Source organism: Rhinatrema bivittatum, chromosome 17 (genome assembly GCF_901001135.1).
Source record: "Rhinatrema bivittatum chromosome 17, aRhiBiv1.1, whole genome shotgun sequence".
Taxonomy (NCBI): Eukaryota; Metazoa; Chordata; class Amphibia; order Gymnophiona; family Rhinatrematidae; genus Rhinatrema; species Rhinatrema bivittatum.
The window spans coordinates 17,542,595-17,565,438 of record NC_042631.1 but is presented as its reverse complement, the minus strand read 5'-3'; the positions used below and the strand labels follow the sequence as shown (position 1 = coordinate 17,565,438).

Here is a 22,844-nt window from a genome sequence, read left to right as displayed (position 1 = left end):
GGTTTTGTTTTGGGTTTTTTTTTAACCCATCTTGTGACTCTTATCCATATTCTTGGTGGATAATAACTCTTCTTTCTCCCAATGGGGTAGAAGCCAATTTATTTGTTGTCACAGTTTATGAGAATGAAACGTGAGGGCGACAGCAGATACCGCACAGGCATTACTGGCAGGGGAAGAGTGTTTTTTTGTTAGCACCCAACGTTGTGATACAAGGTTGTGTTGTAAAAGGATCGTCCACTTCGTTATTCTACAGTGCAGGAGTTGACTCTTTAGAAAAAATGCCACTGGTCTTATTTAGTTTGGCAAAGTTTCCTAAAGTGCCAGGGAGGAAACACTTCACACCACCCAGCGTCCGGCGAAAGGTCGCTCCCAAGAGACCTCCCTTTAAATCTTGAAGCTGCTCCTGGACACCGTCACCCTGGCTAGGGGCGCCCACGATAGCAAATCCCACAGACTGCAGCAAGCAAATCCCGCTTTCAGCGAGCACGTGAGGGCTGCAGTGCATGGGAGCAGGAAAGTGTGAAACATGCTTAGCCTAGCAGTAAACGTGGAAGGCAGGGACAGAGGAGCGATCCTTCCCGCTGGGCGCTCTCTGCACGTCGTGGGGGTGACGCCAGTAAATGGGCAGAGGTCAAAGCTGATTCCATTCACTGTTAATATTTAATGATTGCGTCTGTGTCGCAGGGGGTATTTCATTATGGATGCGACTGTGTCCCTCGCAAGAAGAAACATTAAGAAATAAGAGCTTGGAGGCACGTGAGAGAGTGTGAGAAGTGGGGAGGGGGAAAGAGCAGCGCTGGGAGAGGATGGATGGGGGGGGGAGGGAGGAAGAGAATGAGAAGTTTGGGGTAGGGGAGCAGAGTGGAAAGAAGATGCGATTCAGGGAAGCAGAGTTTAGAGAAGATGCAGTCTCATCATACTATATTTATCCTGGGTGATGGATCCTGTCAAGTAAGCCTTGCAGTGATAAGGTTGTGGTGGTGACAGAGTGTGAGATGGGGGAGAGGGGAGGGGGTGAGGGCGATGAGAAGGAGGGGTCAGGGCAGTCTCTCTCTCTTTCTTTAAGGGGTCTGTAAGCTCTTCCAGCCTCATTCCGGCTAAGATCAGAGTTTGCTTTAACCAGCCTGGTTGGGAATTTTGTCCTTGAGGGGTGAGACAGAAAAACCAGGATGCCGGAGCCTGCAAAGAAAGCAGGTGAGGATGAACCGTTGAGCTGAGCTAAAGCAGGAGACCCAAGGGAGGAGGGAAAGAGCAGAGAGAATGCAGGGGAAAAGTAAAGAGAGGGAATGAGAGAACAATAATGTGGGACAGAGAGAGAGAGGAGGAGGATGAGGGGGGAGAGCCAATATGAGAAGGAGACAGCGAATGTGTTGAAGTACTTGTGGAAGGACCTGATCCTGACAGATCTGAAGTGGGGGCAGAATTAACTCTGTGTGGCTCCTGAATAAGTTCTGTGTTCTGCTCAGGTCCTGGTTCCTTGTGGGTGGTTTGTCCTGAACTTTGAATGATTTATGTGTCGGCTCGGGTCACTCCTCACCTGACTTGAACGGATTATGAGTTCTGTATGTGTCTATCGTGGACTGTATACTCTTGTGTTTTTTGTTTTGTTTTTAATTATTCTTATTCTCACTCCCCTACCCCTGCATCCAGCAAGCTTAGGCTGTGTTCTTCAGACCATTCCCCTGTAGCTGAAGGTCAGTGCGTGCCCTCTACTCTTCTTGGAGCAGGCCTATCTTCTCTCAGGGAGGAGTTTACAAGGAGGAATTTCAGATATTTTAAGTGAGCACTTTCGTTCCCCGTTCCAGCATGCATGGAGTCCTCCGTGACCATGCCGGGCAGATCCATCTGTCCATGACGCCATTATACTGAGAATTAAACCTGCACATCCAAGAATGACTGGACAATTCCATTACTTCAACATATCGTGGTAGGAAAAGGGCAAAAGAGGAGAGAGGATTCATCAAACTGTGAGGAAAAGTTTGATTGCTTATTACGAGAAAGCTGGCTCTCTGACTAACAGATCTCTCCTGTGCTAATCCGCAGGAAAACCAATATAGCTAATTATGCAGTACTGAAAAAGAATGATGATGCTAAGGAGAATGATGACCTTCAAATCCCTGGAGCAGTACTTTTCCCTTGAGTCCTGTGGGCTGGGTTTGGCCCATGGAGCCTGGGGTTTCCTGCCTGCCAGATTTTTCCCTCCAGTGATTGGATCTGGTGCTCAGAAGTGGGGTTTTTTTGTTCTTTGGAGGGTCGGGTTATTTTTCCCCTCAGACACCTAAACAAATATTATTACTACGTAGGGACCCTGTCCCCCCCCCCCCCCCCCTCAGCATTTCAAATCAATGAAAAAGCTGGACACGAGGCCCCTCCCCCACATAATCTGTGTGTCTGTGATGTGTGGGGGGGGGGGACCCCAGCCCTCTGGATGATTTTAAACATTCTATGCGGCCCTTCCCCTGGAAAAGCTTAGCTCATCCTACCTACCAATCTCCAAACGTTGCCGAATTTCCTTCCACTCTTGTTCGTGTCGCAGTCACGGCCACCTCCCTTGGCAAACTGTTCTCACTCCAAGAACCCAATCTCTTCCTCCTGAAGGCAGCGAAATCGCCTTTTCCCCTCAACCTCCGAGCATTTCCCCACTGTTGGTTGGGTTTTGGCGGGGCAAGATATGAACGGTGAAAAGATGACCCCCCCCTGAAATTCCTCGGCAGGTTGACATCTTTGTACTCCTTCCAGCCTTTCTTTTCTAAGGAGGCAAGCCTTAGTTTGGACAACGTTTTCGGCGGATCTCTCTGTGTTAATCCGCAGGAAGGCAATAAAGCATTCATAGCTAATTTATGCAGCAGTGGGAAAAAAATATAATGATGCTAAGTATGGAGATCTCTGTATTAGCTTAGTGGCACTTATTAGTACATTTTAAAGAGATGAGTATCCTTTCTTTGGATAGCTGCCCAAAACTGTATCCTATATTCCAAACGTGGCCTCAGAAACATCTTAAACAGTAGAAAGGATAACGTTTTGCTTTCTTGCTTCCACTCCCACATGAACTCGGCTTTGCTGAGCCTTCTTGACTCATAAATTCTTCATGCCTAATGCATTATCTATAAATATGACAAGATCTTTTCTTGGGTCATATTAGCAAGGGTTGCCTCTTTTAAATATATTACGGCTCTCTATTGTCGTGCCCCAAGTGCATTATCCTGCGTTTGTCCACATTAACATCGCCTTCGTGATTCTCTGCCCATTTGCCCAGGCTAAATGTATTTCTCTGTAAAATCAGTGGGTCCTGCTCTGTATGACAGTTTGGTGCCACCTACGAAAATGGCTTAATCCTTCTTCCAAATCATTGATAAAATATTTATTAATAACTTCAGACACAGATCCCTGTTGGGGCCTACTTATCAAGGCATTGCAACTGGAAATGGGCCATTAATTATGCACCACTGAAGCCTCCCCTTCAACCAATTATTTATCCACTCACAAATGTCATCTCTAAAACCCATCATCTGTAATTTGAAAATCAATCTTTCAAAAGCTTTTGCAAAATCCGATAAACTACATCAATCATAATTTCCTGTGCTAAGTCCGCTGGTAACAAGTGTAGTCTAGCAGGGCCTGTTATTCCTTCACCCATGCACATTCAATCGTGAGAACCTTCTCCTCCATGCCATCTCTTCTCTTATGATGGCTTCCAGTAAGCAGGTCCAGTGTTAGACACATTGGGCTCCAGGGCAGAAGCTAAGAAGTGGGCTTAGCCAGAGCCAGGTTCCTCGAAGCTCTGCTTCAGTGCCTAGGACCCTCCCCTGTCTAAAACAAGCCCTGTCAGTACTGTTTCTGCAATGAGCATTAGGATAACAATTGGTCCCTACTTGATCTTCTTAGTGTTTGGGTAATTGCCAGGTTCTTGTGGCCTGGTTTTGGCCACTGTTGGAAACAGGATGCTGGGCTTGATGGTCCCTTGGTCTGACCCGGCATGGCAATTTCTTATGTTCTTATGTCTGGTTCTGATTTGGATGCCTGCTTGAATATGGGCACAACACGCACCCTTTGCCAGTCCTGACCCTGAAATATTATGTGGCAAAGTTATTCCCTGTACTAGTGCAGGGTTTTGGTAATGTAATGCCCTCCTTCCCCTCCCTTGGGTGTGAGTGAATGAATGAGTGTGTTACTGAACGAGTGTAGTGAGTGGGTAAGAGGGAGAAAAGGTCATCTAACCCCACCCTCCCTCACCCAGGCAGGATGCACTCTGTCATCCTAGACCAATGTATGTCTGTCCTGCTCTTAAAACCTTCCAATGACGGATCCCGCAACCCACCTTCCTAATGTCCAAGCTAAACCTCCCCAGTTGCGGTTTCAGCCCGTTACTTCCCGTGGTGTAGATGGAGATCAACCAGTCACGGTGCTTGATGTATACCCCCTTTATGTCTTTAAACGCTGTTAGCATGTCAGCCCACAGTCTTCTCTAAGCTAAATAATCCCAACTTTTCTTTATAGGTCACAGACATCTTTTTTTGTTTCATTTTTTCATTTTTTATTTTTTTTTGTTAAATTTGTTGGTTGTTTTGTTTTTTTCTATTTATTTAAAATGAAAAAAAAAATAGAAATGAATGCAATTTAAAAACAAAACAGAAAAAAAAACCCCAATTAGGCTCCAGTGGAGAAAAAAAAAAGCCCCAAACCTCTCAGGTCCCTCCTTCAGTCCCTGCAGCCCTCTGAATCATTCTTTCTCTTGATCCCCGGTGGCTCCTGCCCTGCTAGGGGTATGGTACCGGCACACCAAGGCCAGCGCCACGCATTTCTTCCATACAAAATGGAATGGGCCTGGACCTGACTGGCTACTGGGCATCTCCGTCCCCTTCCCCAGAGTTTGCAGTCACTGCCAGGGCAGCATCCAACCTGAGAAGTAGCAACCAGGCTTAGGAATTGAATTCTGAATGGCCAATGAGCCACTGGGCTGGTCCTGTGTGATACTCGTCGTAATACAGCTCAGTATGAATCTAGCTTTTTATATGTGGCGATACTGTCATTCTCTCTCCATGAAATACTGATATTACAACATATGCAGGTGTACGGAGTAGCGGAGTATAGGATTCTGATATCAGCGTCTATGCAGACATGGCTGAGTATCAATGCACATGTGATACTGATATTAGAATATATATCCAGATGTGGCAAATGATATATATATCACTGCATGTAATGCTGCTTTATAAGCAGAGGTGCTGTCACGAAGCTGCACTGTATGTGGGTACAGGATCTCTTCTTATGTGTTCCAGGTTCAGCTTTCAGCAAGAAACCGAAGTCGGTGGAGGTGGCAGCAGGGGCCGCTGCTGTATTTGAGGCCGAAACTGACAAAGATGGCGTGAAGGTGAAATGGCAGAGAGATGGCGCGGACATTTCTTCCAGTGACAAGTACATCATCAAGGCTGAAGGCACCAAGCATTCCCTGACCATCAACAATGTGCTGAAAGAGGATGACGTCGTCTATGCAGTCATCGCAGGCAGCTCCAAAGTCAAATTTGAGCTCAAAGTTAGAGAGACAGGTCAGTGTCCCGCTGAGCACTATCACTGAACGAGCCGCACCGGCGTGTGCTCGTGTGCCGTTCGATGAGAACGGCGCTCACTTGTCTCTCGCTGTCTCTCACGCACGCATACACGTTTCCAGGGACACAGATACTCTAGTACTGAGACTCCTCATTGTGGTTTGTTGTAATACTGTAGTTAGCAAAACCCATCTGGGGTCCATATTCAGAATGGTCTGTCCAGCTTAAGTTTTGGACTTGGCCAGACAAGTCACATTTTTTTTTTTAAATTTCCCAATGCATTCCCCAGCTCCAGTTTATTCAGATAAGTCATTATCTGGATTAAAAGCCTAGCAGGATAAGTCGGAAATGTTCTGGGGTAGAGCTGACTAGCCAGATAACGTAGCCGGATATCACCGATATTCTGCTTTATCAAGTTACCTGGCTGGTTATGTCATAGAGCAGTCCTAAACTTATCCAGATAACTTTGATTTATTTGGGTACATTCAGATATCCACTTCAAGTTACCTAGGTTGTTTTATCTGGATAACTTACCCAGAATGCTAATGGCTGAATATGGACTTCTATAAGAAGATAAGATACGTCATGCCGGGTCAGACCACGGTCCATCAAACCCAGCATCCTGTCTCCAATGGTGCCCAGTTTAGGTCATACCAGGTAGATCCCAAAATGATATTTATTTATTTACTTCTTGCCTTTCCAGAAAAGTCAGAAGCTGATCAGCCTGCTGAAGCCCATCCTGTCCCAGAAGCTTCTCCTGCACCAGCTCCTTCAGAAGTTCCAGCAGTCAAGCCTCCAGAGGACATCAACCAGAGTCCAGGAGGTAGAGCAAGATCAGATCAGTAGACCAAGGAACACCTTGGGACAGAACTAGAGGATGGAGAAAGAGAAAACAATGGCAAGAAAGTCAAGGAGGAAGAGACGCAATAAAGGAGGGAAGGCAACAGATCTTATATGGAGTGAGAAAGATAATGGTGGTGCTTGGTGGGTCTGAAACACTGCAGAAGGAGCTTGCGAGAGTAGGAGGCTGGGCTTCTAAATGGCAGATGAAATTCACTTTGCCCTTGTCCACATTAACATAGAAGTGCATGATGCTGGGTTCCACCACCCAGGAAAAGGACCTCGGAGTCCTTGTGAACAATACTTTGAAATCTTCGGCTCAGTGGGCATTTCCGGTCAAAAAGAGAAATAGATTATTGGGAATTATTTGGAAATGAATAGAAAAAACCCCCCGAGAATATCATAATGCCTTTGTACAGATCCATGGTGCGACTGCACCTCGAGTATTGTGTGCAGACCTGGTCAAGCCATTTCATAGCGGGCATAGAAAGGTACAGAGAAGGGTGACGACATGGATAAAGGGGATAGAAAAGCTCCTTTATGGAGAGAGGCTAAACAGATTAGGGCTCTTTAGCTTGAAGAGACACGGCTGAGAGGAATATTATTGAGATTTATGAAATCATGAGTGGGATGGAACAGGAAAAGAGGGAACAATTGTTTACCCTTTCAAACAACACTTGAACTGGGACATTCCATGAAACTGGCAACTGGTAGATTTAAAACAAATCACAGGAAGTATTTTTTTTTTTTTTTTAGCAATCAAGCTATGGAATCTCTTGCCAGAGGATGTGGTCAAGGCAACTAACATAGTTGGGTTCAAAAGAGGATTGAACAAGTTCCTGAAGGAAGAGTCCATAAAGTTATTAGCCAGGTAGACTCAGGAAAGCCAGTGCTTATCCCTGGGAGTGAGATGCAAGAATTAAGTCAACTATTGGGGATATGACGGGTACTTATGACCCTGAGTGGCCACTGTCAGAGACAGGATGCTGGGCTCAATGGACCTTGGTCTGACCCAGCAGGGCACTGCTTATGTTTAAGGTAAGGATGATCTTTGGGGTCAGGTTTAGGAGGGCATTTTTGGAGACAGTGGTAGGATGGAGTTTGGTGTCAGGAGGATCAGTCTTGGCCTGGCATTTGAGGTGTTATAAAGAGTCAGTGGTTAGCAGAGCCATGCAAAAAGGGTGAATGAAGTATGGTATTTGTTCAGCAGTGAGGTCTGTGGGGCAGGGAAGGTGGGACAGAGAGGTGAGTGGGGGAGGAACAGCACAGAGTAGGCAGAGGCAAGGAAGGGTAGGTCAGAGAGAGGATTTGGGCAGAAGGCAGAGAGTGAGTGGGGAAGGTCAGAGAGAGACTCTGATAATGCAGATATCAAATTGTTTGCTTTATTTCAGCTGCACCAGACGTAGGTAAGCCTCAGGAAGGTCAGGATAGTACTGGGCTCTTTGTTGTCCGGCCTCAGGATGGAGACGTCACTGTGGGTAAGTCCAAATTCAGATGCTCAGAAAAACAAGGCTAATATTCCAGCTGTGCAGAGCAGCTAGTGCTCCAGCTGCCTGCAAGGACTAGTGAGCCTGTTAGTGTGGGACTGATAGTGCGAGACTCTGTAAACCCACCTGCTCAGAATGCAATATTAGGCCTCCAGCTATGCAAGACAGCTGTAGTTCCAGCGGCACGAGCTTGTGAGCATGCCAGTCGTGCAAGGCAGAGTTTCAGCCCTGGGATCCAGTTAGCTTCCAGTTGTGCAAAGTAATCAATTATAGTTTCAGTTATACGAGGGACTCCAGGGGGCCGATTCAATAAGACGCATGTTAAAACGGGCGCTCGTACTGAAAAAAAAAATATTGAGCGCATGTCTTCCTAACGAACGCACAACTGCGTCCCCTGGGCGCCCGATGCAATATGTAAACGAGGGACTGCCTAAAAAAAGAACGCGCTAGGGACGCATTGTGCATCGCCAGCGTGCAAAGGCATAGTGCGCCCACAATCGCAACAGGTGCGCGTCCATTTTTTCCCGCTTCAGGCCGATTTCGCTCCTTGCTATTGAGCAGGCATATTTTGTGTGTAAAGGGTGCGTCCAGAATTTTTATTTTATTTTTTTGCATCAAGCCATTACATTATACTTTTATTTATAAAGACCACAATCGGTAGATTTAAGTGGGAGGAACCACAGAGGACAGTAAGTTTTAATTCCTCATGAGCCCTTGATTCGTGGATTGACTTAACGCCACCTCGGGGGCTGGAGTTAAATTTGCCGCGTTAAAATGTTTGCGTTGGGCGCCCAGTGATTTTTTTTTTTTTTGCTTCAGGGGGTAATAGCCAATAGCCTCATCTACATGGAATTTACATGTGATGAGCGCTACAGCTACACGTTTGTTTGGGCGCGCGTTCTGGACGCGCTAATCTCCTTATTGCATTGAGTGCTAGTCTAGCCTGTCCAACCGCAGGTAAAGCCATGCACTAGGTGCATGAATGTTAGTGATCCTGCTGTGCCAATCACATCATAGGTGGCAAGATTTCCTCCTGGCTAACAAGCAGCAAAGATACCTGCAGAAGTCTGCAGCCGCGTAACTTTACTAGTCAGCAAGGTGCCGCAAATACTTTCAGCTTTTTGCTGGGTGTACGGTTATTCACTTCTTTTTCCAATTTCTAGATGAAAACATCACATTCACGGCCAAAATAGTGGGTACGAACATGCTGAAGAAGCCAACAGTCAAATGGTTCAAGGGGAAATGGATGGACCTTTCCACTAAAGTGGGGAAGCACCTCCAGTTACAGGAGTCTTATGATCGCAACAACAAGGTGCTGAGTGTCAGGGGCCAGGAAGCGCTGATTCCCACCCGCCCTCCTGCAGCCTCCTTCTCTCCCCGTCTGCTTATTTGCTTTCCTCTTTCTTGCTTCCTTACCTTCCTTCTGGCTCCGGCTCTGCCTTTCTAACTCTCCCCTCTGTCTTTCTGACTCTCTCCCTTTTTACGACGCTTCCCTTCCTCTCTGTCTCCCCCCTCCTTTTTCCCTTGCCTCTGCCTCCCTTCCTGGCTGGGTCTTAATCGCCTCTGTGCATTTCTTTCTCAGGTTTACGTCTTTGAGATACACATCATGAAGGCAAAAATGACCTATGCCGGCGGTTACAGGTGCGAAGTGAGCACCAAGGACCATTTTGACAGTTGCAACTTCAACCTCAATGTCCAAGGTGGGTAAACCCTGAGCTTCGGCTGTCGCTGGCATTGTTAATGCTGGTTTGAGGATGTGGTAGAGGATCAGTCAGTCCTGGACCTTCACCGCACCTTCTTCACGTCCGCCAGTGCCTCAGTTGCTGCTGATGGCTCTATCCAGACTTTCTCCTGTGGGCCAGCCTCAGGCCTTCAGCAACATGCGCCCTCCTTCAGGGAACTGACCTCCCTTATTCCACTCAATCAGATTTCTGAGACTCGTTTAATTGACCATAGCCCTTGGATGACCACCCGGTCCCTCTTAATCCTTTGTGTCACTGCGCTTGGGAAGCTTCTGCAGGAGCTAGGCAGCCCCTGACTGCTGGCTCCGGCAGTAGGAGTACAGCTAATCCTTTTCCTCCTCTCCGGCAGCTGCAGGAGCCTCTGGGGGCCCATGTGTGGCCCCCGAGGGCCATCGCACTACAGAAGTGAAATTCCTAGCGCTCGGAGGGAACGAGTCCCACCTACCGGCTCCCGACAACCAAGTTCTAAGCTGTGAATAAAGATAGCTCCGAACTGTTCCCAAAATGAATTTGACAGTATTTGTTTAATAAAAATGCCAGTTTGAAGTAAAAACTAAGCTACAGAGAGAGGACAATACCAGCCAGCAGCCCTGTTGAGTGTTAAAGTGAAGGCAGCTTTCTGAGAACGTTTGCCTTCTCCTCTCTCTCTAATTTCATACGGTCTGCTCTGATCTTTCCTTGTCAATCCCACATCTCGCTCCTATTTTCTACTTTCGTTTTTATTCTCCTTTTCTCTTTCTCCCTTTCTATCCTTTTTTTTTTCTTGCTACCCCTCTCTTTCCCCCGATAGAGACTGCAGGAACTGGGGACGTAGATATTCTCTCCACCTTCCGACGCACGTGAGTACCGCCTGGCGCCGTATGGAGGGGGGGGGGGAGGGGTCCTAGGATATGGCTAAAGCCGATGTTTCCCGGGAGAGGGGAAGGGCCCAAGCACGTCTGAAAAATGAATCTGGACACCGCGGCGCTTCCTAAGAAAGTGCCATACTGGGTCAGACCAAGGGTCCATCAAGCACAGCTGCTCCAGCCGAAGCCAGAGGGCTTTCTCCCAGCTCTCCAGGGCTGAGGTGAAGCTGACCTGAGCCACTGTGGCCACCACCAGCCGTGGCAGGCTAACTCGTCATGCCCTCTTTCTCCTCACACTTCCTCGTATGCGGGGGATGTCTTCCCACTGGCAAGTGGCGCTTATCCTCCGCTTTCTCCTCTGCTGGCTTTCCTTTGTAATCGAAACCTTACGGGGCCCATAGCCCCTGTTGCAGGATATAATTTGGGGAGGGGGAAGGAAGGGGCAGATAAATACCTTGGGGGGGAGGGTGAGTTTATGATCCCAAGGTTTGAGGGGAGAGGGAAGGGAAGGTGATGATGATGCTAGAGGGTGTACATCTGTAGGACAAAGGAGGGCTGTTTGTATCTAGGAGAGGAGAGGAGAAATAGCCAGGTGCACCTTAGGGATGAGAGAGAAAACTGTGACTGTGTGGAGGAAGACGGGACTGTCTCTGCCTGGGGCAGCAGGGAGGGCTGTGTATACCTGTATGTTTGCATGCTATATACCGTCAGAGGGGGAGAGGGGAAAGCCTCCGTGCACTGTTACAACTCTTTATTTGTAAATGCTACTTAGGAGTCTGATGGGAGGATTTAAACGGAAGACCTCTTTCTACTTCAGGTAGTTGAGTTTTGTCACACTTTCTCCCAAGCCTTCAAGTAATCTCTCAGTGCTAGAGGGAGACGGCAAATGAAGTGTTGCAGTCACGGGGTGAGAGATCCTATAACCTGTGGGTAGGTTAGTGCTGCAGTCACAGAGTGAGGGATAGGTTAGTGCTGCAGTCACAGAGTTGAGGGATCCTATAACCTGTGGGTAGGTTAGTGTTGCAGTCACAGAGTTGAGGGATAGGTTAGTGCTGCAGTCACAGAGTTGAGGGATACGTTAGTGCTACAGTCACAGAGTGAGAGATAGGTTAGTGCTGCAGTCACAGAGTTGAGGGATCCTATAACCTGTGGGTAGGTTAGTGTTGCAGTCACAGAGTGAGGGATAGGTTAGTGCTGCAGTCACAGAGTTGAGGGATCCTATAACCTGTGGGTAGGTTAGTGCTGCAGTCACAGAGTTGAGGGATCCTGTAACCTGTGGGTAGGTTAGTGCTGCAGGCACAGAGTGAGGGATAGGTTAGTGCTGCAGTCACAGAGTTGAGGGATCCTATAACCTGTGGGTAGGTTAGCAGTGCAGTCACAGAGTGAGGGATAGGTTAGTGCTGCAGTCACAGAGTTGAGGGATCCTATAACCTGTGGGTAGGTTAGTGCTGCAGTCACAGAGTGAGGGATAGGTTAGTGCTACAGTCACAGAGTGAGAGATAGGTTAGTGCTGCAGTCAGGGTGAGGAATCCTATGACCTGTGGGTAGGTTAGCAGTGCAGTCACAGAGTGAGGGATAGGTTAGTGCTGCAGTCAGGGTGAGGGATCCTATAACCTGTGGGTAGGTTAGCAGTGCAGTCACAGAGTGAGGGATAGGTTAGTGCTACAGTCACAGAGTGAGGGATAGGTTAGTGCTGCAGTCAGGGTGAGGAATCCTATAACCTGTGGGTAGGTTAGCAGTGCAGTCATAGAGTGAGGGATAGGTTAGTGCTGCAGTCACAGAGTTGAGGGATCCTATAACCTGTGGGTAGGTTAGTGCTGCAGTCACAGAGTGAGGGATAGGTTAGTGCTACAGTCACAGAGTGAGAGATAGGTTAGTGCTGCAGTCAGGGTGAGGAATCCTATGACCTGTGGGTAGGTTAGCAGTGCAGTCACAGAGTGAGGGATAGGTTAGTGCTGCAGTCAGGGTGAGGGATCCTATAACCTGTGGGTAGGTTAGCAGTGCAGTCACAGAGTGAGGGATAGGTTAGTGCTACAGTCACAGAGTGAGGGATAGGTTAGTGCTGCAGTCAGGGTGAGGGATCCTATAACCTGTGGGTAGGTTAGTGCTGCAGTCACAGAGTGAGGGATCACAGGATGAGGGATTCTGTTACCTGTGGGCAATGGATATTGACTTTACACAGAGAGATTATCTTGGAGTTAAGGGACTTCCTAAGCACACATTTTTTCCCCATAATTTCCTCTACCTCCTTTCCCCCATGTCTGCCAGACCAGTTGCTTATAAAGGTTTTGACTGACCTTGTCAAACTCTTTATTAGAACTGAATTCTGGGGAAATGAAGCACTGAGAGAAAGTGTCTGTCTCCCATCCCTCACTATGATGCACTGCTTTCCTCCACTGGATGCCTCCATCTCTATCACACGTGAGCGCGCTAATGCATGGCACTCCCAGCAGCTCGCGGGAGTGAGAGAAGCCTCAGCAGAGCATGCAAAGCATCAAGCTCTCTCACGCATGCTTCCCCCATCTCTGGATACCAGTCTGGAATTCCTGGAATCTCACAGACGTTTGTGAGACACAAGATCAGAATTTGACTTTGTAATCCTCAGCTGACACTTTACAAACATTGCTGGGATTTTTGCAAAGGACAAAATTCCCATCAGCGCAGAAGGCATTCTGCTCCACACGGTTCTTCCAAATCCTGATCTGATGAGGCTTAGCAATACGGCTCTAGCTTTTGGGGTTCTGCCAGTCTGGATCCTGCTTGGCTCTGCAGAATGTTTCTGTCTGGTTTTTGAGAACATCACACAAACCACAGACCCACACCAGGAAGCTGCCATTGCCTCTTGCCCCCGTTTCCCATCTTGGGCTGACTCTGTGACCCTTTTACCTCCATTGGAACAATCACCACCTTTCAGTGGTTTAGGAACTAAATGTTCCTTTTTCTGTGGTTCCCTATTACAGTTGTAAGGATCGATAGTCCAAGCGATTCTGTTCCTTGGCCTTCCAGCTCACACAGAACCGACCTGTATTGGACTATGATACCAGGAGTCTTCACACCTATGTGGAGCGTGCACTCTATTTTTTATAACCCCTCCCTCTTCCCCACCTGCCCAGCCATTGTAGTGACATTCCTTAGACGGGGGCAACAAAGCGCAGCTCCCCTTGGTCTCTGGCATCCATGCATCCTAAGTCCAGCCTGTAAATGTCACTACTGAGTGAAGGTTGAGGTTTCCTCCCTATAGGGGCTGTGAATGCTACCTCTGCAGCGTTCCCAGCCCTGGCCATCCCAGGGAAAAGAAGACCTAATCCAGGAATCAATCCCATGGATGGCCAGGGCTGGGAACGCTGCAGAGGCAGCGCTCACAGCCCCTATAGGGAGGGAACCTCAACCATCACTCAATAGTGACATTTAGGGCAGTGGCATTCTTGAGGGCTGTGAACCAGTCAGATTTTCAAGATATCCCTAGTGAATATACGTGAAAAAGATTTGCATGCACGCTACCTCAATTGTATGCAAATCTATTTACATGCATATTAATTGAGGATATCCTGCAAACCCGACCTATTTGCAGCCTTATGGATTGGAAATGAATACCACTGTCATGGGGCAAACAATTATCCTACATTTGGAGTGACAAGTGCTTATTTAACATGGTGGGGGTTTTTTCTGGCCAATTTTTCACTCTGTGCTGAAATAGTATATCCAGACCAATGATTTCTTTAGCAGTTTTTCATATGTCACAAGCAATGTTCCTGCTAATCCCTGCACGGAGGACCTTTGACTCGCTCATACCCATCTGATGGCACTTCGGTCATCTTACTCTTTGAGCCATGCAAAGTCCCATAATCTCAAGGTACCTGCCAGACTCATTTGGATCAAACTGCAAGACAGCTGGAGCAGTGCCAGGCAGATAAAAGGGAGTTAGCAGTTCCTTGCTCAGGTTAGTGAAAATATAGTTCCGAAGATGCCCCTAAAATTAGTATTTGAAAGCTGACCAGCCAATCATCTCCAACTTGATGTTCTTTCAGATTTACAAACTCAAGAGTAACAAATCACCAGGACTGAATGGTATTCACCCCAGAATTCTCAAAGAACTCTGCAAACATTTTACTAGTTATCTGTAATCTATTATTTAAAACAGCCATACTTCTGCCAACTGGAGGGTAACACCAACTTTTAAAAAGGGGTCAAGGGATGATTTGGGAAACTATGGATTGGTGAACCAGACTTCTGTGCTAGGCAAAATGGTAGAATCTATTCTTAAAAACAAAATTACTGGCCATATGCAAAAAGACATAGCTTGATAGGGAAGAGGCAACATGGTTTTAGCAAAAGGAAGACTTATCTTACAAATCTTTTGAAGGTGTAAGTAAACATGTAGATAAGCGTGAGCAAGTTGATACAGTGTATCTAGATTTTCAGAAGGTACTTTGACAAAGTTTCCCATGAGAGACTCCTCAGGAAATTAAAATGCTATGGGATAAGAGGCAATGTCTTTTTGCGGATCGGTAACTGGTTAAAAAACAGGAAACGTAGGACTAAATGGTCAGTTTGCCAATGGAGAAGGGTCATTAGTGGAGTGCCAGAGGAGTCTGTACTGGGACCGATGCTGTTTAATATATTCACAAATGATCTGGAAAAGAGAATAATGAATTAGGCGATTAAATCTGCAGATGATTAAAAAATGATTTAAAGATGTTTAAACAGCATATTGTAAAGAGCTGCAGAAGGAGCCTGTGAGATTAGGAGACTGGGAATCTGAATGACAGATGGGATTTAATTTGGGAAAGTTCAAAATGATGACATAGTGAAAAATAATCCCAACCACAGGTAAGAATGCTGGCTTTAATATTAAGAATCACTACCCAGGATAAGGTCTTTGGAGTCCTTGTGGACAAAGCAGTGAAATCCTCAGTTCAGCACGTGATGTCAGTCAAAAAAGCAAATAGAACGTTAGGAATGATCTGAAAAGCAATGGGAAATATCATATTGCTCTGTATGGATCTGTGGTTCTACTGCACCTTGTGTGCTATTCTGGTCACCAACGTCAAAAAAGACCTAGTGGTACTCAAAAAGGTACCAAAAAAAGGCAACAAAAATGATGGAGATGGAATGGCTCCCCTATGAAGAGAGGCCATGCAGGTAAAGACTCTTCTGCTTGGAAAAAAGAAGGCTGAGAAGGGACACAATAGAAGTTTATAAAATCATGAGTGGAATGGAACAGGTAAATAAAGAACGGTTATTTTCCATTTCAAATAATACTAAAACAAGGGGATAGTTACTCCACTTGCCTTAGGCCTAGGCAACTTTCAAATTAACCCCTCAAATCAAGTACAGGATTTAGGTGTACAGCTAGATGAGACCCTCACTATGAAAATACACATCAGGAAACTGATTAAGAAAGGATACGCTAAGCTGCATATACTACAAAGATTGAAACCACTGTTAACCTGGTGAACTTTCATACAGTACTACAATCTCTAATATTCTCTAACCTTGACTACTGTAACTCCCTTCTTCTAGGACTTCCTACAAGTCACTTAAAACCACCTCAACTATTACAGAACACCACAGCAAGGCTATTAAAGGATCCAGGAAATATGATCATATTACACCCTCGCTGATGGCGCTGCACTGGTTACCAGTACAATCCAGAATCTACTGTAAAGTAATAATATTCAGCATCATTCACTCCAATAACATCGGACTGCCAGGAGTGACACTACAGCCCTACAACCCTAAACAAACACTAAGATCCCAAAATAAAGGTCTCCTGAATATCCCCACTATATGGAACACACATTTGATGCAAATAAGAAATAGAGTATTCCCCATAGCCAGTCCAAAGCTCTGGAACTCTCTACCAGAAACTCTATGTATGCTACGAGATAGAAAGAAATTTAAAAGTGAATTAAAAACATGGCTATTCATTAACACATATAATTTAACTTAAACCTCAAATATATGGACCCAATAAAAGACAACAAAGACAAATGATAATTGCTGCATGAGGAATACATCAAAAGAGAGAATGCATGATTCTCAAATAACCCACAGACTAGGAACTGAAAACTACCTTATCTGTGATTACCAACAGTCCTTGCCTTATATTCTGATCATAATTCCATTTGCCCCAGAAACCGTCTCTAGATAGATAAAAATGAATACCTACATACGAACTCCAACATCATACCCAATCGTTTTGTTTTGTCTAGGCTTATGTTGAATGTATAACTATTAATGTCATCTTGTAAACCGTTGTGATGTATACATGGAATGATGGAATATAAAATGTCTAAATAAATAAATACTCTAAGAACCAGCAGATTTAAAACTAATCAGAGAAAGCACTGTAATGCACATTCAAGCTTTGGAATCTGTTGCTAGAAGACATGCTCAAGGCAGCTAGCATAACAGGTTTAAATGAGATTTGGAAAAGTCCATAAAACAACATTAGCCAGTTAGACTAGGAAATGCTATCATTATCCATGGGAGTGAGTAGCAGGAAATAGATTTACTTTTTGGGATCTGCCAGGCACTTGTGACCTGGACTGAGTACTGTTGGAGACAGGATGTTGGGTATGATGGACCTTGGGCTGACCCAGCATGGTATATCTTATGTTATTCTGTTCTGTTTGCAGTGGAGATACTCATGAAGAGGCTGGAGCATTAGACTTCAGTGCCTTATTGAAAAAGAGGTGAGTGGCAGTATTCTAATGTCATCACATCAGCTTTTCTTCACTGCTTCCAAGCTACCTCCAAAGCTAGCACTCCTCCGCCATTCTCTACAGTGCTCCCATAGCCAGCACGCCTCCGCCATTCCCTACAGTGCTCCCATAGCCGGCGCGCCTCCGCCATTCCCTCAGTGCTCCCATAGCCTGCGTGCCTCCGCCATTCCCTACAGTGCTCCCATAGCTTGAATGCCTCCGCCATTCCCTACAGTGCTCCCATAGCTTGAATGCCTCCGCCATTCCCTACAGTGCTCCCATAGCTTGAATGCCTCCACCATTCTCTACAGTGCTCCCATAGCTTGAATGCCTCCGCCATTCCCTACAGTGCTCCCATAGCCTGCGTGCCTCCGCCATTCCCTACAGTGCTCCCATAGCCTGCGTGCCTCCGCCATTCCCTACAGTGCTCCCATAGCCAGCACGCCTCCGCCATTCCCTACAGTGCTCCCATAGCCTGCATGCCTCCGCCATTCCCTACAGTGCTCCCATAGCCTGCGTGCCTCCGCCATTCCCTACAGTGCTCCCATAGCTTGAATGCCTCCACCATTCTCTACAGTGCTCCCATAGCCAGCACGCCTCCGCCATTCCCTACAGTGCTCCCATAGCCTGCATGCCTCCGCCATTCCCTACAGTGCTCCCATAGCCGGCGCGCCTCCACCATTCCCTCAGTGCTCCCATAGCCTGCGTACCTCCTCCATTCCCTACAGTGCTCCCATAGCCAGCACGCCTCTGCCATTCCCTACAGTGCTCCCATAGCCTGCGTGCCTCCGCCATTCCCTACAGTGCTCCCATAGCCGGCGCGCCTCCGCCATTCCCTCAGTGCTCCCATAGCTTGAATGCCTCCACCATTCTCTACAGTGCTCCCATAGCCAGCACGCCTCCGCCATTCCCTACAGTGCTCCCATAGCTTGAATGCCTCCACCATTCTCTACAGTGCTCCCATAGCCAGCATGCCTCCGCCATTCCCTACAGTGCTCCCATAGCCTGCATGCCTCCGCCATTCCCTACAGTGCTCCCATAGCCGGCGCGCCTCCGCCATTCCCTCAGTGCTCCCATAGCCTGCGTGCCTCCTCCATTCCCTACAGTGCTCCCATAGCCGGTGCGCCTCCGCCATTCCCTACAGTGCTCCCATAGCTTGCATGCCTCCGCCATTCCCTACAGTGCTCCCATAGCCTGCGTGCCTCCGCCATTCCCTCAGTGCTCCCATAGCTTGCATGCCTCCGCCATTCCCTACAGTGCTCCCATAGCCTGCGTGCCTCCGCCATTCCCTCAGTGCTCCCATAGCTTGCACGCCTCCGCCATTCCCTACAGTGCTCCCATAGCTTGTGTGCCTCCGCCATTCCCTACAGTGCTCCCATAGCTTGTGTGCCTCCGCCATTCCCTACAGTGCTCCCATAACCAAAGTTTCTACACAGCTCCCTACAGTTCCCTATAGCCAGCACTTCTCCACTATGCCCCACAGGCCCTCTCCACCTTAACCAATGCTGCTCTATCACTCTTCCATCTCCTCCCCAGCCGGTGCCCTCCTCAGCCAATGTTCCTTCACCATTCTCTACAAATTTGAGGAACTGTAACATTCTTATTCAGTTTTTCTGCTGTTGTGTACACTGACACTTCTTTTATTCCTCTCTTATCTCTGTCTATTGTTTTTTCTTCTCACCTTTCCACTTGCTTCTTATATCCATCTTCCTTACCAATGCGGTGCTTGCTCCAATTATGGTGCCTGGGGCAGAGAGTAAGATCGCCTTCTCTTATCAGCATATTGTGCATGAAATAAGGGAGCAAGACCTTGCGAGGGGTGTGGTGGAGCATGGAACGTGTCGGTTCTCAGGGCGTTCCCCCCCCCTCCCCAACCCCCCTCCGCTTAGAAAACGGTTCTTGCAATGTTGTTCTGCCTCTCCCAGCAGGTACAGATGCAACAGGCTGACAGGTGGCATAGGAAGGAGGGGAGGGGGGGTGAGGAGAAGATGCTGAGACATGGAGCAAGAGGAGGTGACAGCTGACAGTCAGTCAGAAGTGCTGGTGTAGGATGGATCTGTCTTCTAAAGGATGCAGTGGCTATTTTTAGCGCTCTCACACCTGTTGGAAACATCAGTCAGGAAGAAGCTCACTGGCAATTTAGTGGACATAGTGCCCTGCCAAAAAAAAAAAAAAAGGATGAACAGGGTGAAAAGCAGGAAGGGTTTTCCTCCATAATAGTAGGGGAAAGAATAGTGACAATAATTGCAGTAGTAATAATTTCTTCCTTGAGATCAGGGTCTCAAGTTCAGGCTGATTAACATGAAATCAATCATTTAACTCAGAGAGGATGACTATAATACTACTGATGATATCTCCGGTGTGTTATCCTGCCTTGCTGGGATTCTTGTCCTTGGCGGTGGAACTGATAGCCTTGCATGTACTGTCCTGGTTTGCTTTGCCTCTTGCCTGTGGTGCGATGACCTTGATGATGACTTTGCATGCTGCAAGCTGACATGCTCTGCCTCTCGCCTGCGGTGTGATAATGTTGCAGTAATATGGTTTGCTCTGCCTCTCGCCTGCGGTGGCAACAGTGGTTCTCGTATGGCAGTTAAGAGAGCTTGCTCCCTCGCTTGCCTGCTATCTTGTAATACTTTTTGCTATTTCTTGCCCACACGTGGCTGATGATGAGTATTATGGTGCTTTCTGCATTCTAGGAATGTGCCTCCTTGATCTTGACTTAATGGCAGGGATGTTCATGAATCATGATAACTCTTGCCTTGTACTTAACATGCCTTGTACCTCTTATCCCTCGGTAACGAGGAGGAGGATGAGTTCATTGGATTAACCTCTGCTGTGTTTCTTGCCTATGCTGCTGCTGCTGATGCTGCATGCCTTTCTGAATGTCTCTTTGCATCATTTGCAAGTCCAGCAGTTTCCTGCGTACTGTACATCGGTAAGCTTTTACTAGTCCCTTTTTCCTGCCCTCCTTCTCTCTCCTCTTTCCTGTAAACGACTTTCTGGCCCAACCTAGTCTAGAGCAGGAGGATAGGGTTTTTTTTCCTGCTAATCTCATGTACTTTGTGCTCTGTTCTCGCTGGCCCCATCCCCCCCAGGATCTAGAAAGCTCCAAGGGACGAGTCCTTTCTGTGTCTAGGAGACCAGTGGCTGATTGGTTCAACACACAAACTAGGATCCCACAGCAGGAAGATAGATTAGCAGTGCCCCTTGTTGGCAATCCATGGATTCCTCTACACTGGACAGCAGTGCGGCTCGCCCAGTACAGACTGAAGAATGGCTTTTCAGTTTCTGTGCTATGTTGTGTCTGCATTTTCCTGTGGCTTTCCCTGTGAGCTCTGGGAGGTGTTTGCATTTAAAAGCTTCTGGAGATGCAATGGAGGCTCCAAGGTTTATTCGTGCAGTTCTGCCTCATTTCCAGCTGATTAATGTTGGGATGCAGGGGCACAGACTTTTTTTTTTTTTTTTTTTTAATTTCATTTTTTTCTTTTGTTTGATGTTTGTTTTTGCTTTTTTTTTTTTGTTTATTTAAAATGGAAAAAAAAAAAGCCCAAAACAAACCACAAAGAAAAATAAAACAAAACAAAAAGTTAGACATTGTCGGAAAAACAAAAAAAAAAAAAAAAAAAAATTCTCCTTGGCCTCCCCTCTGATTTTCCCTCCATCCCCTCAAACCCTCTTACCATATTTTTCCTTCTTCACAGGGCAGGAGCCATCCCCGGCCTGGTCACTTCTGCCTTGCACGTGCTTTTCTTAGTATTGCCTGCAGACCAAGCCAGTACCCTTGTTAATTCCTTCCATGCAAACTGGCACCGGCCTGGGCCTGGGCCTGGCCAGCGCTGTTTTATATGGAATAAGTTAAGAATGGCGCTAGCCTCGGTTTTCTGGCGTCATTTGTAATCACAGCACTGGTGGGGCAGGAGCAACTGGGGATCACTTCTGCCCCATGAATATTTCTCAGCAGGGTGCCTGAGGGGGCTGGAAGAATCAGGGGGAGACTTGGGAGTTGAGAGGGGGTGGGGGTTGTGGCAGTCTGTTGGCCTTATTGTTTTTTTTAAATGAAACAAATGAAAACGAACAAAATTTTGTTTTAAAAAATGAATTGAAACCAAATGGGAAAATTTTTGTTTAGATTTTCCATTTCGTTTCGGACACGTTCACATCCCTAGCAGGGGCCTATCTTTTTATAGAAAAGGAATCTCTAGTTTTATCCTGGATTTCATCACATCCTGTTCTTTCACTGCTATAAGACTTTCCACAGTGAGGCCTTGCGCTAAGGGGAGTTTGACATGCCCTGGCCCCGCCTTCTCTGCTTTCAACATCCTCACCTCTTCCCTTCTGGCCACAGGGAAGTGAAGACTGAAGTGGCACCTGAGGTCGATGTTTGGGAAATCCTCAGCAAAGCTCCTCCCACGGAGTATGAGAAGATAGCTTTCCAGTACGGCATCACAGACCTGCGAGGCATGCTGAAGCGCCTCAAGAAGATGAGGAAGGAGGAAAAGAAAAGCACAGGTTTGATGCCCCAGTTACCAAACCTCAGCCCACCACACATTCCAGGTCCATTCCATTTATTAATTCTACAGCCTGGAACCGGGCCCGAAGGCCTGCCCGACGTGGTGTACAACATCCTTTAAAAACAAACGTAACAACAATCATCTCTGCATCCCATCCCAGAGGGTTTTACACTAGTATTTCCATAAGAACTATATTTTCGTTGCTGTAGTAAAAGAGAGAGCGAGTAAGAGGACTAATAGCAAATGCTAAAGCCTTAAATAGCTAAGGATCTTGAGTTGTCAGCCTGCTAAGGGGGTGGCATCGAGATTCAGGAGCCCTCTCTCATGCATTTACAAAACATTTTTATTCTGTTTATTGCCTCAGTGCCCTCAGTCCAGGTTAAGCAAACTGCTACATGTATTCAAGGGCCATAGCCAGAGGTGTGGAGATGGTGCCTTGGCACAAAGCACATCTCTGAGAGGGGCACAGGCTGGGCTGTCGGAGATGGTAAGCAGCAGTGGTAAAAGAGTTATTCCTGCCCCCTTGATGTCAGGGCTATAGCAAGAATGATGCTAACAATATAACTTCAAGCTAGGCTGCCACTTAGAAAAGGGAGAGAAGAGGCTTCCTGATGTTTCAACACAGGGCGCCAAACTTTACCTATGGCATCTTTGAGCACTGCCATTCAGAGACCCCCCCCCCCCCCCCCCGTTAAGCAAAAACCGGAAAAGTGAAAAAAGGAAAGAGAAGCTAGGAAGAAGGGAAAAGAGGAAACTGGAGAGGAAGAGAAAAGAAGCTCATGTGAAATAAAAACAGGGGGAGAAAGAAGGGAGAAATAGAAAAATGAACAGAAAATGGGAAGGAAAAAGGCATCCATGTGTAAGTCATGGGAAAAGGAAAGTCTGCATCCCCCACAGCAAGGCTGCAATGCCATGAGAGAGGATGTGACACATAGAGCAGAAAATAATCTCTCTTAACCATTTCTATAAAGACAGTGTTTTGTGTATTCAGCTTTTCTCAAGAAGTTAGATGCTGCTTACCAGGTGGATAAAAGCCAGAAGATCAAGTTAGTGGTGGAGCTTGCCAACCCTGATGCTGAGGTGAAGTGGCTGAAGAATGGGCAGGAGATCCAAGTGAGCGGCAGGTAAGTGGTGGGAAAGGGAGAGCCGAGAGCAGAAGCTGCATT

The 22,844-nt window shown here is 47.0% G+C and overlaps 1 protein-coding gene across 11 annotated transcripts in view; it reads left to right on the top strand.

The window, feature by feature from the left end:
* The first annotated feature begins 1,050 nt into the window (after window positions 1–1,050).
* LOC115079103 (myosin-binding protein C, cardiac-type-like) overlaps window positions 1,051–22,844 on the top strand; it is a 59,942-nt gene continuing 38,148 nt past the window's right edge. For 5 of the 11 annotated variants that reach the window (XM_029582193.1, XM_029582194.1, XM_029582188.1 and 2 more), the window contains exons 1-12: window positions 1,051–1,194; window positions 5,280–5,546; window positions 6,250–6,369; window positions 7,778–7,864; window positions 9,037–9,185; window positions 9,456–9,573; window positions 10,406–10,454; window positions 11,233–11,277; window positions 17,102–17,158; window positions 18,921–18,923; window positions 21,513–21,676; window positions 22,670–22,802. In XM_029582193.1, coding sequence (XP_029438053.1) covers window positions 1,170–1,194; window positions 5,280–5,546; window positions 6,250–6,369; window positions 7,778–7,864; window positions 9,037–9,185; window positions 9,456–9,573; window positions 10,406–10,454; window positions 11,233–11,277; window positions 17,102–17,158; window positions 18,921–18,923; window positions 21,513–21,676; window positions 22,670–22,802 — 1,217 coding nt within the window. In that variant the 5' untranslated portion in view covers window positions 1,051–1,169. The remainder of the gene's footprint in view (window positions 1,195–5,279; window positions 5,547–6,249; window positions 6,370–7,777; window positions 7,865–9,036; window positions 9,186–9,455; window positions 9,574–10,405; window positions 10,455–11,232; window positions 11,278–17,101; window positions 17,159–18,920; window positions 18,924–21,512; window positions 21,677–22,669; window positions 22,803–22,844) is intronic. The other 6 variants (XM_029582196.1, XM_029582191.1, XM_029582197.1 and 3 more) reach the window with 3 other exon arrangements.